The following is a 13534-nucleotide window of genomic DNA, read 5'->3' as shown; positions in this document are numbered from 1 at the left end:
AAAAGTAAATTCTTAAAACAAGTTGGGAAGTAAGCAAAATTAATCTATAAACTTAATAAAACTTCTGCAGTTTGCAATGAAAAATATTTACATTTGAAGGATAATATAACTTACATTTTTCAGAGTTTTGTTTGCTAAAGTTGTAATGTTATCCAACTTATCCAATAAGGAGTTCTGTTCCTAAACTAGCACGGTCACTAACTAAAAGGCATGCAAAAACCTTGCAAACACCACTAACAGCCCAGTTGACAATGATAGAAGCTTGCCAACACACTAACTGGCGTCTTTTGGCAGTATAGCTGGCAATATCATGCTGTGAAAGCTTTTCTTCCATTTTGCAGGGTATTCCAGCCCTTTATACAGATCTACATAGGGCCTATCTTAGATGGCTAGTGGGAAAGACACAGGTGTTTATCTGTCCTTCACATGCTATCAAAATGAATTTGAAGAACTTCCAGTGTTTGTGTTAGATAACCTTTTTCCTTTGACGTTCTTATCCTTCCTTCTATCCTTGAGTGAGGATAGAGACAGTGGAGGCAGGTACAGTTGGGGTGGATACAGGGGGATGGTGGGGGTAGTTACAGTATACTGAGGGTGGGTAGAGCGGGGTGGTAACTGATGTTTGTTGACGTTTGACCATACAACAACCAAATTACTTTTTTAGGCACATACTTAAATCATAATACAATTTTGCAATCTTGCATTTTTACAAATTCACACAAAGGTTTTCATGCAATTGCCATTCTTTCTATCACTACAACCCCTCCCCCCCCGCCCCCCCCCCCCCCCTCACTATGAGTGAGTGATTGGGTTTAAATGGCGAAGCTTCCACACACTGGCTCTGGCAGGAGTGTCATTACAGTGCATGAAATACCCTGTATTGTTATTCCTAGGCTTCTTCTTCTTCTTCTTATTCTTGTTACCGTTTTCTGCGATTAATTCAGCCCGAACCGCTTAACGTAGAAACTTCATTCAAACTTCGACTTTTTGTCACGTAGGTCTTGTAAAGGACACTTATGCTATGTATTTTTCACTTTTCTAAACTTTATACTTTTTAAGATATTAAATAAAAACGAATCTAAATTTTCCCATTGACTTACATTGGGCCATTATGACATCATAATAGGGTCTTTAAACTGGCTTGCACCTGTGCTTCACTGACACCTGCGCCAAATCCAAGGAACCTCTTCTCTGTCCCTCTCAATTCAACTGTAACTAGGAACATTAAGACACCTTCCATTCTCTACTTTTTTTCTCTCCATCTCTCCATCTTTCTCTCTATCCCTCTCAGTCTACTTTCTCTCACACTCAATCTCTCTTTTTCACTCCACTTTTTATCTCCTTTTTTCAATATTTTCACTCTCTTTTTCTCTTTATCCAGAGCCACTCTTGTTCACTCTTCTTTCCTTCTTCCACCCTTCTTTCCTTTCTTCTTCAACTCTTCTTTCCTTTCTTCTTTCACTCTTCTTTCCTTCTTTCACGCTTCTTTCTTTTCTTTCACTCTTCTTTCCTTTCTTCACTCTTCTTTCCATCTTCCACTCTTCTTTCCTTTCTTCTTTCCTTCTTTTCTTCTTCCTTTCTTAACTTTTGCATTTCATGCACTGGTATTTCCTTCAGGAAATGCATTTTCTAGTTGATATTCTAATCTTACTAATCAACATGTGAATGCATCCCAGGCAAATGGCGTCAAACTACCCAAGCCACAGGTGGCTATGGACAAGTATAATCAGCATTTAGCAAAGTGAGTCTGGGGGTTTATGGATGAACTACATATCAGGGTCTAATTTAAAGAGGTACTATATACTTAAATGTGTGTTGAGCTGTGAACTTAATAATATGACTGTAAAGCTGGACATTTTGGTGCACTCTGCTATTGTTGTGTGACTAGCTCTCTAGCTTTAGCAGTATGCCTGGTGAAAGACTCCAGTCACACACAATGAGTGCTAGCAGGTAAGGTATCGTTTCTTTTGGCACAGATTCAATCATCAGACAGGCTTTTTATAGCTCTGCGACTGGCACAGATGGCAGGATTTCTTTCTTTGTATTGCCATGGCATTTTATTTATATACTTCATGAAAAGAGAATCTCAAGAAATATAACAAACAACAAACAATAACAAAATAAATGGTCTACCCTGCCATTTAAAAGAGTTTGGTAGAAAAGCATTACAAGATGCAATATAAGATTTAAAGGTTGCAAGCTTGCAATATAAGGGGAGATGAGGAAGTGGTCAGATGCTGTGCTATGCCGGAGCATGTGACACGACAGGAAATGTAAGGCCAGTTGAGAGGTTAATAAAGGTTGAAACTTGTGGCAGATCTCAATCATTCCTGTGAGTTGGAATTTTTGGTTAAACATTTTGTGTTGAGAAACAAATAATGGTGATTGCCTATTGGCTCAAAAACAGGGAGTGGTCTAACCTAGAAAAGCTGTGATCAGATAAAGAGACTCTCTAGGGTCAAAACTAAACTATTCCAACACACATTTCAGTTTAAGTTTTTAGACTGCTCAAGATAGAAAGAAAAACTAAATCATAGAATTCATAGCACATGACAAGCAAGCATGACAAATTCATTGCATGGGTCTATTTATTGTTATTTTATGCATGCATTTGTGCTCTGTGCATATGTAGCAGTTACAGCTGGGTATAAGCCAGTTATCCTTGTTCATGGACTTTTGGATGGGCCTGGGCAATTCAGCAGTTTGATTAACTTCATCACAGAGGTAAGAGACAAGGTTCACTTTTATTTAGGCCGGTTGGCCAGATTGTGTATAATAAAGTTTGAGATAAAGGTTTGTGATCAAATATAGTATTATAAAGATTGTGATAAAGGTTTGTGATACAATATAGTATTATAAAGATTGTGATAAAGGTTTGTGATACAATATATTATTATAAAGATTGCGATAAAGGTTTGTGATAAAATAGAGTATTTTATAGATTGTGATAAAAGTTTGCTAGCATGCTAATTGGTGTCTTTTGGTGATGTAGTTGGCACTGAGTAGCTAGTCTGTAGAACTGCTGGGTTTATCTGTCCCTCACATGACTGTACACCATCAAAATTAATTTGATAAACATACTAAAATCAACCCTCAAAGTTTCTCACCCCACAGAAGTGAAACGTGTAACAGAATCAAATGGCTGGCAGCTGTCTCACTGATCTCACACAGTCCCAGAAGCATTCTATTCTTATCTCTAAGAACACAGCACTGTACTTGGACAGAGACAGATTCACCCTGATATAATGCGAACATAACATGTGTGAGATCAGTGAGACAGTGAGACATGAACACGTAAATTCATGGATTCTGTTACTTAACCCCAATTCTGAGTATAAGAAAATGAAGGACTATATGTATCAGAATCAAAAGACCTTCATTCTGATTTTGAATCCCACACCCAAGACACAGCATACACACAAGGTTTACTTATATATTCTCTTTACCATAATTATGTCACTTAAGAAGTTAAATTTCTTAAAGGAATACATATTTTCCCCCACAAGACAGCTGAAAATATTTCTCAGCCAGCTCATTTCAGCACCAAACCGAAATATTCTTGGGCCTAACTGTGGTCTAATGTCACCGTTTTAACTCATTATTTCACCGTTATCACTGTCACTGTTTCTTTCATTTTTTTTTAATTAGGTTCTTTTATGTTACTGCCCTTATTTGTTTGTTTTTCATCTGTTTTGTAATGTCTTTATCCAATATTCTGTAAGTCACTTTGGACAAAAGTGCTAAATACTCTGACCATATAACCATAAGCATGACTTTCTTTCATCCTGCACAGCGCTCTCCAACACAACAGTGCTGATAAGACTAAGCAACTTCTGAGCCTGACCCAAGGATTTCATTTCAAATATCAAATAATCTGAGAAGCTATACAACTACTAAGTAAACCAGGAAGTTAGATTTAGATGTAAACCAAACATCTGTAGTGTTATGACCGTTTATTATACGGCTCTTCAGAATGTTCCAAAGAGTACCGTTGATTTGAATGGGCCATCCCTACGTCATACCTAACATTAATTCCTGCTAACATACCACTGCGAAAAGATAATGACCGCTGTCATTGGCAATGGGTTTTGTACTTCTAATTCACATCTTTCATATCATTCCGCCAGAAGTCCAGTCATTTTAACGCAACAGTAGACAGTTTTGAAGTCAGCAAGTAATGGGTTGCTATGCAACACCTGAAACTTCAAAGTTCTATTTGCTTGAAGAACTATTTATTTCTAAACGGGACTCATGAAACGGCAACTAAATCATTAATATAATATAAATCATCATACCGGGACTCATGAAACGGCAACTAAATCATTAATGTAATATAAATCATCATCCGTCGGTCATTCTCCAAAAATAATTCCCTTCAGGACGAAACAACACCCTCCGCTGCGCGTCGGGGTGTTGTTCGCCCCGTCGGGAATTATTTTTGGAAAATGACCTCCGGACAATACATTATCCCTTACATCAAAGTAGCATAGCATATGCAGCTCGTGCCTGCTCATATCAATCGTGAATTTTTGGACAGGGAATCCATAATCCTCTGGTGGTCTAAGGACACTGCATCTACCTTTTGAGTCGCCTCTGGAGGTCTAAGGACACTGCATCTGCCATTTGAGTCGCCTCAAGAAGTCTAAGGACACGACATCTGCCTTTTGAGTCGCCTTAAGAGGTCTAAGGACACTACATCTGCCTTTTGAGTCGCGTCAAGAGGTCTGAGGAGACTACATCTGCCTTTTGAGTCGCCTCAAGAGGTCTAAGGACACTACATCTGCCTTTTGAGTCAGCTCAGGAGGTCTAAGGACACTACATCTGCCTTTTGAGTCGCCTCAGGAGGTGGTACTACTGAGAAGGGCAGCTACTGCACATACACTTTTGTGACATTGCGTTGAACTGTCCGCCACTAATTTTTTTTGTTTTAAACATTTTATTTATGAATACAGCACTGTAAGCTGACCTACAGAACATTCCTGTCAACCCATAGGAAGAATACAGAGGGCATAAATCATGGACAGCACAGTGCTACAGTGCTTTTTTAAAGGTAAAACAAGGAAAGAAAATACTACAAAGGGAGATAACAGAAAAAAAAACATGAGGTCGTAGAGATAATGTGTACAAGTTAGTTAGTCAGTCCTGACTGGACTCTGCGCTGCAGCTGGCAGGCTTCCAACTCTTCAGAGTGGACCGCCACCCAGAACTTTCCGGCAAGACGAAAGGTGGGGGAATCTGTTTCTACACTAACAGTGCCTGGTGCAAGGATGTGACAGTGATTCAAGAGTTCTGTTCACCTGATCTTGAATCATTTTTTATCAATTGTAAACCCTTCTACTCCCCCTGTGAGTTCGTTTCATTCATTCTGGTGTTTACATTCCACCGCAGGCCAATGTGCAGGTTGCACAGCGCCTGCTCGCCGATCAGATACTGTGTGTGGAGAGGACTAACCCGTACTCCTTAGTTATTGTCCTTGGAGACTTTAACAAAGGAAATCTCACCCGCGAACTCCCCAAATACAGACAACCTATTAAATGCCCGACCAGAGAGGAGAACATTCTGGATCACTGCTACACCACAGAAAGCAGTGCCTATCATGCAGTCCCCCGGGCTGCACTAGGACACTCTGACCACGTCATGGTCCATTTGATCCCTGCATACAGGCAGAAATTAAAACTCTGTAAACCTGCTGTGAGGACATCTAAGCAGTGGACCAGTGAAGCTGTGGAGGATCCTCAGGCGTGCTTCGACTGTATTGATTTGGAGTAGGGATGCAAATGATTAATCGACTTTAGATTAATTGTCGATTAAGAGGTTGCTCGATCAAAATGTATTAATCACGATTAATCGCTAGAGGGCGCTAGCGCGAGAGACCGGTTGAAAACAAAATGAAGCGAGCGAGAAGAAGTGCGGTGTGGGACCACTTCAACATTGTTAATTCAGGCAAAGAAGTCAAATGTTCTCTGTGTAATGCGGTATTGAAATACAATAGTTCCACTAGCTCACTCAGTTATCATTTGAACACTGTGCATGCTGCTGTCCTGCATGGCACCACCAGTTCACCTGGTTACTGCCGCGAGTAAAGACTGTAGTCTTAAAAGTCAAGTTAGCTATTAGTTCGTTAGCGGGCTAGCTCACCTAGACTTCATAGAGTTAGCTACCTAGCTCGTTAGCGGGCTAGCTCACCTTGCTATGAATATGAATATCTCTGTCTACTCCCGCGCTAACGTGTGCCCGCGAGTTTGGCTCATGAGAGTTAGTAAGTAAGTAAGAGTTGAGTTGGCTATTTAGCTTGATAGCGGACTAGCTCACTCAGGCTTAATGATATTAGATACCTAGCTCGTTAGCGGGCTAGCTTACCTTTGCCTGATGGCTTGCCATTAAGAATGTAACTACTCTATCCCTCACTAACGTGAGCGCGAGTTAAATTTAGCTTGTAATAGCCTAGATGCAGTTTCTTCATAATCTATCCACAAGTTAGATACAAGATTACATATATAGTTACAAGATAGGCTCAATAATATTCTGTTTGGCTCTCTATTTCATTTCTTCTATTCTTTTTTTTTTTATGTCTGTTTCAAATGCAAGAACTGAGCCAGTCCATAATTTATTTCTTTGTTTTAAATTAAAGAATGTATTTTGTTATACCATAAAAAAAAACTTTTCTGCTTTCTTTTCCTAATGCATAATTACTTGAGGAATGTATAATAGAATAGAATAGAATATAATTATCATAATGTAATGTAATAGAATAACTCAACTATTTAGCTGATATTTGTAAAGGCCCTATTGAAGCACTGAAACTCAGGTGAAAAACGCCGCTTATCAATTAATCGAAAGTCGATCGATAAGATTATCAACTAATGATTAATGAATTAATCGATAATTTGCATCCCTAATTTGGAGGTCTTCAGGTCCGCTACAAACAGTCTGGATGAGTACACAGAAGCTGTGACATATCAGCTTCTGTGAGGACAGCCGTTTACCAGGGTGAGTTATAACAATGACAAACCCTGGTTCACAGCTAAACTCAGAAAGTCAAGGTTGGAGAAGGAAGAGGTATTCAGGAGTGGGGACAGAGACAGATATGTAGAGTCAAAATACAGGTTTGGAAAGGAGGTGAGAGATGCTAAACGTCTTTACTCTGAGAAACTCCAACACCAGTTCTCAGCCAACGACTCTGCTTCTGTCTGGAAAGGGCTTAGGCAAACTTCAAGCCCAGAGCCCCCCACTCCACTAACGACTCATGCCTGGCCAACGACTTGAACGAGTTTTACTGTTGCTTTGAAAGACAGTGGGACAGTCCTGATACCATACCCTGTGACACCACCCAACAGCTCCAGCCCATCAGCGTCACCTTCCCCACCACAGCAGAGGCCTGCGCCTCTCCACAGCTGCCCGCCTCAGAGCACCCCCCTTCTCCCCCACCACGGTGAAGACTCTATCCATTATGGAGAGGGACGTCTTCAGAATCTTAAGGAGACAGAACCCCCGCAAAGCAACCGGGCCAGACTGTCTCTCCATCCATCCTAAAGCACTGTGCTGAACAGCTGTCACCGGTGTTTACAGACATTTTTAACTCCTCACTGAAGTCATGCCACTTGTGTTGCGGCATCTCATTGCGGCTTGTGTTGCGGCATCTCAAAGCCCTCACTGACCCTCTACTGGATCCCCTGAAGTTTGCCTACAGAGCTAACAGGTCTGTAGACGATGCAGTAAATATGGCCCTTCACTCCATCCTCCAGCACCTGGACACCTCAGGAACCTATGCCAGGATCCTGTTTGTGGACTTTAGCTCTGCCTTAAAGGCACAATATGCAACAATTATGCTTCAGGATTAGGGTTAGGATAAGCAGTTTAACCTTAAAATAACAGCTTAAAAAAAATTGGGGCGCTACAATGACTTTTAATATGGAGAATTGCGTCCGTGCCAATGGCATAGCAGGGTCGATAGGCATTTTGCCTGCCGATGCCCGCCGACCTGACTTTGATTACCTTCTGCTGATCTAGTAAGTAGCTTATTTGCCGTCTTGCTTAGTCTTGTGTTGCACATGATTGATGTTTGACTGTGTAAGGACAGTCGTTGAGTAATTAGTTTGTCATAATGTCAAAGTCAGCACATTTCAAGAGATTTCGTTAGTTTTAGCTGCTAGCATACCTTTAGCGAATAGCTATTAATCCTTAATGCACCTTTAAATACTATCTTAATATTTTTTTTATATATATTTTATATTTAGTTTTTCCTATGATTAATAACTTAATATGTGTATTGTTTATTGTGTATGTTTATTGTTTGCACTAACGTCCCACAAAAAATTCCTGGTAGGTAAAAACCTACTTGGCAGTAAAAACCTACTTGGTTTTAGGTTCACCTATCTAAAAACATTGATGCAAAAGGGCCATATATGGTTATATTTGTTAGAATATTAATAAGCACGCTAAAGTTGAAGAAGGGACCGGAGGCAGAGTCAGTTTTCTGGAGTTTGTATTTCAGCGTGGAGTCCCCCTCTCAGCTGCAGCTCAGAGAAAGGCCTACCTGATAGCAGAATGCAATGGCATTTATACATTCAGTCAGGTTACAGAACAGAAGGAGGGGAGAAGGGCCACACCCTTTAGGTGAGAGGGGGGGGGGGGGGGGGGGGGGTACAGTGAGGGGTTCACCTATGGGGGGATGGGGTTGATGCCAGGACACAAAGGACTCTAGCAGGAGGGGGGGGGGGGGGTCACATGTCAATTGCTTAGGGAGAGACAGACAGAGTACACATCCAGAGTAAGTTGCAGATACAGAACAAGCAGTTAATGTCTTACTACAAGAGATAGCAATATTTCAAGTTCCATCAGTCCCCTATATGAACATATATATGCTCACACAATAAGAACCAGGCAACAGCCAATCAGAGCAGGAAACATTGAAATATGTTACCGATAGGAATGATACAGATTAACAGTGGAATAGCTATTTTGCAACTCCATCAGTCCCCTATATGAATCAGGAACACCAATCATGTGGATGGCCGATTGAAGAGTTCAGTTGTCCATTGTGGTCACAGGGTTGCCAATAGTCCTTTTGTTTAGGCTGAGTGTGTGTATCTCTGAGGAGAGCTGGACAGTCCATGACCTCAGCCGGAGCCCAAAAAGCCCCGGGAAACAGGGAGGTGTTAGATGCGGTGTGTTGATGGCTGCAGATGGGCAGGGGAGGGGTAATCTTCTCCTAAAGTGTTGGGGTGATCTCAGGGTCCGAATTCTTGGCTGCGGGTACTTATCAAGTCTCACATGAGAAACCAACAGTATGAGGGGTTTAGAGACATTCAAGCATTTGCATTTGACTGTGATATGGGGGAGGGGGAGGGGTGTTTGGTAAAAGGATTCTGCAAGATTACTTAAGGGGTCAAGGCACATGGCTTGGAGTAAATAAAAATAAAGGTTGGAACAAACAAAGACAAATAGGACAAGACTTTGACAAAATAAAATAAAAAGGAATACAGGTGGAACAAACAAAGACGACATAAAATAGTGCAGATAAGTCACAACAAGCCTTCAAATCCCCTATATGATAGCTTGGATGCTATCACCTTTGAAAAGTAAATACAGGTTAAAGCAAGGCATTGTCAGACTTAAATCATACCAGACAATAAACATAACAGTCAAAAGTCATATAAACAAAACAGTCAAAAGTATGTCATGGTATATTCTCACTCAGTCGGTGAGTGGAATTGAGTCGTGTAAGTCCATTCATACATCGGCTGGCCAGCCCACGCACGCACACACACACACAAACACGCGCGCGCGCAGGTGTTCGCTAAGGACACACGTTGACTGACTCGCAGGGAAACAAAGACAAGAGAAGTGTATCTTGTAATAACATGTATGCAACACACAACACAGAGAGTTAGCAGATGATTAACAGCACTCTAATAAAGAAGTAAAATAAATAAATACTCCTACTTCAAGATGTCACTTCTCTCTCAGATAACATTGTGTTCCAGATTCAAATTGACTTACTAAATAAATGAATCTTCATTTGGACCCAATATTCTGACTCCACACATCCCATGTCCATGTTTCAGTCCCACCCTGGCACCCCAACCATAGCCATTGACCTATACAATGAAGACGACAGCCTCCAGTCTCTTTGGAAACAGGTGGAGGGCTTCAAGCAAGTCATCTATCCCATCATGCAAAGTTATCCAGATGGCGTCCATCTCATCTGTTATTCTCAAGGTTTCTCTGTTGTTCTTTCTGTTCTCTCATGTTGTTTCAGTGTGTCTGTTAAGATCAACTCAGATTCTTTTTCTCTCACCATAGGTGGTATGATATGTAGAGGGATTCTCGCCACACTTGTTGACCACAATGTCCACACAGCAATTTTTCTGTCTGCTCCTCTGGCAGGCCAGTATGGTCAGCAAGCCTTCATTTTTGTATCTATATTCCTTGTTTAAATGTTTGTAAATCGAAGAGTTATAAGATATAGATTATGCCTTAAATGACCTCTGTCCTGCCTAGGTATCAGCCTCAAGCAGCCTCAAACCTTGGAGAAACACATCTATCGGTTCTGCTACACTGCAGTAGGACAGATGGTATCTGTTTGTAATTACTGGAATGGTAAGAGTGATTACTAACCAATGAGGCAACATTTTTAAGGACTTGGTATAAAATATGATCAATAATCAGGTACATCAAATGAAAAATGTATTAATGCAAGTGGGTAATTTCACAATCGGGGTAATCAAGGATATTACCTACATAGGTCTGTGTCACCCAAAATATATGATTATGCTTGATAATTGTATGTGTTATTAATGAGTTAACAGCACCTAGACAAAACAAGAGTGCAAAAATGCCTCAGGGATCAGTTATCAGGCCTCCTCTGTTAAACCTTTATATGTGGCCTATGGGTGAAACTCTACAGAACAACAACAATGATTACCATAGTAAAGCAGATAATACACATACATAATTGGATGAGCCACGATTTCTTCGGATAAATAAGGACAAAACTGAGATTATTGTGTGTGGCAGCAAAGAGAAGAGAATAAGCATTAGTAAACACCAAAAATCTTGTCCAAAATCTTGGTGTTCTCATACTCTCAGATCTCAATTTCAATTTCAACAGCCATGTAAATGCAGTCACCAAAACTGCCTTCTATCATTTAAAAAAAATATGTTTAAAAATAAACATAAATTTGTGACTTATTTAGCAGAGAATTACCTCAGACAATGCATCAAATTTAGCAACAGTCTACAAACAAAATGTTAACATCATAATAACTAATACAGTTGGAACAGATGTAACCTTATACTGATGGTGAGAAAACCTAATTAGTTTCAGATGTCTATTCCAACACATTTCCAGTATTAAGGTTTATTGTCACGACAAAACGTATATATTCAGAATGAGGATACCTTGTGTGTAGCTGTCATGCTGTGAACATACACATTCTGGCAATTCTTTACATTTTTACTCATGAAGACAGACATTTATTTTGCCAAATATCAGCATTTGTCGAGTGTTACCCATGACCAACTGCCATGAAGTTTAAGTTTACCCTGATTGTGAAACTACCCACCTCATAAAACAATTCAGACCTTTGTTTTTAATCAGCAAGGATGTTTGACAGAATTATGTATGAAATATTATTTCCATATTTTTTTCTCTTTTCAGACCCATATCATCAGAAGAATTACCTGAAAGGCAATACATATTTGGCCTTACTAAATGGAGACAGAGCACATGCCAACATCACAAGTACCACATATTTTTCTGTTCTTAGTCTTGTGTCTATTTGTCAGATAACTTTCGACCTCATTCTCGAAAATGTTCTTAAGTGTCTTCTTAAATATCATCTTATGAACTTCATAAGACCAACCCTAAGAAAGATCTCTGCCGGATTCAATAACGTGTGGAATTGTTTTCTTAAACCGCCACAGTGTTCTTAGCTGTGCACCGATTCTTAAATTCAACTTGCGTTCTCGCGCACCTCAATTTGCAAACATAAACGCCTTGCCAGCTCATTATAATGGCATGCAACTATAGTGAATCCACAGGAAACGCTAAAGCAACTTGAGACTGATCAAAACAATATCTAAGTGTAAAGTCAGCACCAGTCTAGTTAACACAGACCTAACTTCACCGGTGCAGAGGTGGAGGTACTGTTGCAGAATGTAGATGTGCCAGTTCTATTCTGATTTAGGCTATATCCAAGCGATTGATTTTAGTATTTATTTATTTATTCAGTGCCGTTTGCAGTGTTCGTGTAGTGCTTTTGTTTATTTTAAGACATCACGATGCCTCGTAGAATCATGACTATAAATGTGAAACGTTATTGTTAATGATGCAAATATTTTCGTATATGTCTCCAAATGTTTTAAACCTTTTGAAGGTTGATTAATTCTGTCAACTCTGTTTGGGTTGCTGACCATCTGTGTCAGCAGTATCATTTTGTGATTATATGTTTGTCTCTGTCTTACAATAGCTTGGAAGGAAAACTTCCTACGAATAAAAAAGTTAGTTCTGATTGGAGGTCGCGATGACGGACTAATCGCTCCTTGGCAATCCAGGTATCCAGATTTTTTTCTCATTGATGTAATGCAGACTATAATTTCCTAAAATGTATTCTGGGAATGTACTTGAGGTCCGCTCTCTTTTCTGTTTCAGTTTTTTCAGCTTTTATGATGAAAAGGGAAGTGTCGTTGACATGAAGAACACAGATGTGAGTTACTGCTGCCACACTAAATCACACAACACTTTAACTCAATTGATTTATGTCAATAGTCATTGATGACTATTGAACTTTAGACTATCAAAACTATAAAATGTGGTGAAATAATGACAACATCTTTTTGCCAAAATGTTGTTCAATAGCTACACCCATGTTTCTTATTGTTTTTTTAGTGGTATCTGAAAGATGTCTTTGGCCTGAGAACCCTTGACCTGCGCAAATCACTGGTGCAGTGTGAATTTGATAGGGTTGAGCATAAAAGATGGCCTCATGTTCAAAAAGTGTACACTGGTTGCATGGAGGAATGGCTAGTATAGACAATTGAATTAATAACAAAACTATTGTGACATAGCTTCTTCATGACTATTTCAAACATGGTTTAAGGGAGGAGGTTGACTAAAAAGAATTCACTGTACCTGTCATTAACCGTGTGCTGTTTGCATCCTTTGTCTGTCATGGCATTTAGCTTGAGACAATCATGCTTATGCAGCTCACTCTCTCTTTCCAACATCCAATAAAGACTATCTTTTGATCCACTTTATGTGTGTTTAGTCTCACAAGTATTCAGCACAGGTTCATCTATAACATAGGAGGATGTCTTTTTTTTCAATCATCATCATATTACTGAAATAATAATGTAATTAGAGTTGTATGTACAAGCGCTTGTGTACCAGCCTCAATACATTGTAACAACAATATGACTTAATTCACCATTTATGCATTTATTGTAATGTTCAACATTATTATAAGATATGCAGGATCAAACCCTTATCTGAGAGAGTTTTACATGATAAAGCAGATGGACATTGGTCCTT

General features: G+C 39.7%; 1 protein-coding gene across 1 annotated transcript; it reads left to right on the top strand.

The window, feature by feature from the left end:
* Positions 1–2562: 2562 nt before the first annotated feature.
* LOC308382807 (lysosomal thioesterase PPT2-A-like) lies at positions 2563–13036 on the top strand (the record flags this gene model as incomplete). Its single annotated transcript, XM_080860329.1, has 7 exons — positions 2563–2724; positions 10068–10398; positions 10504–10602; positions 11663–11746; positions 12474–12558; positions 12656–12710; positions 12893–13036. The coding sequence occupies 7 exons, from the start codon at positions 2563–2565 to the stop codon at positions 13034–13036; spliced, it is 960 nt and encodes a 319-aa protein (XP_080716455.1).
* Positions 13037–13534: the final 498 nt, after the last annotated feature.

This window comes from Sprattus sprattus (assembly GCF_963457725.1).
Source record: "Sprattus sprattus genome assembly, chromosome: 2".
In the NCBI taxonomy this organism is placed as follows: Eukaryota; Metazoa; Chordata; class Actinopteri; order Clupeiformes; family Clupeidae; genus Sprattus; species Sprattus sprattus.
The sequence above is the reverse complement of the archived record's forward strand: the minus strand, read 5'-3'. Positions and strand labels throughout refer to the sequence as shown.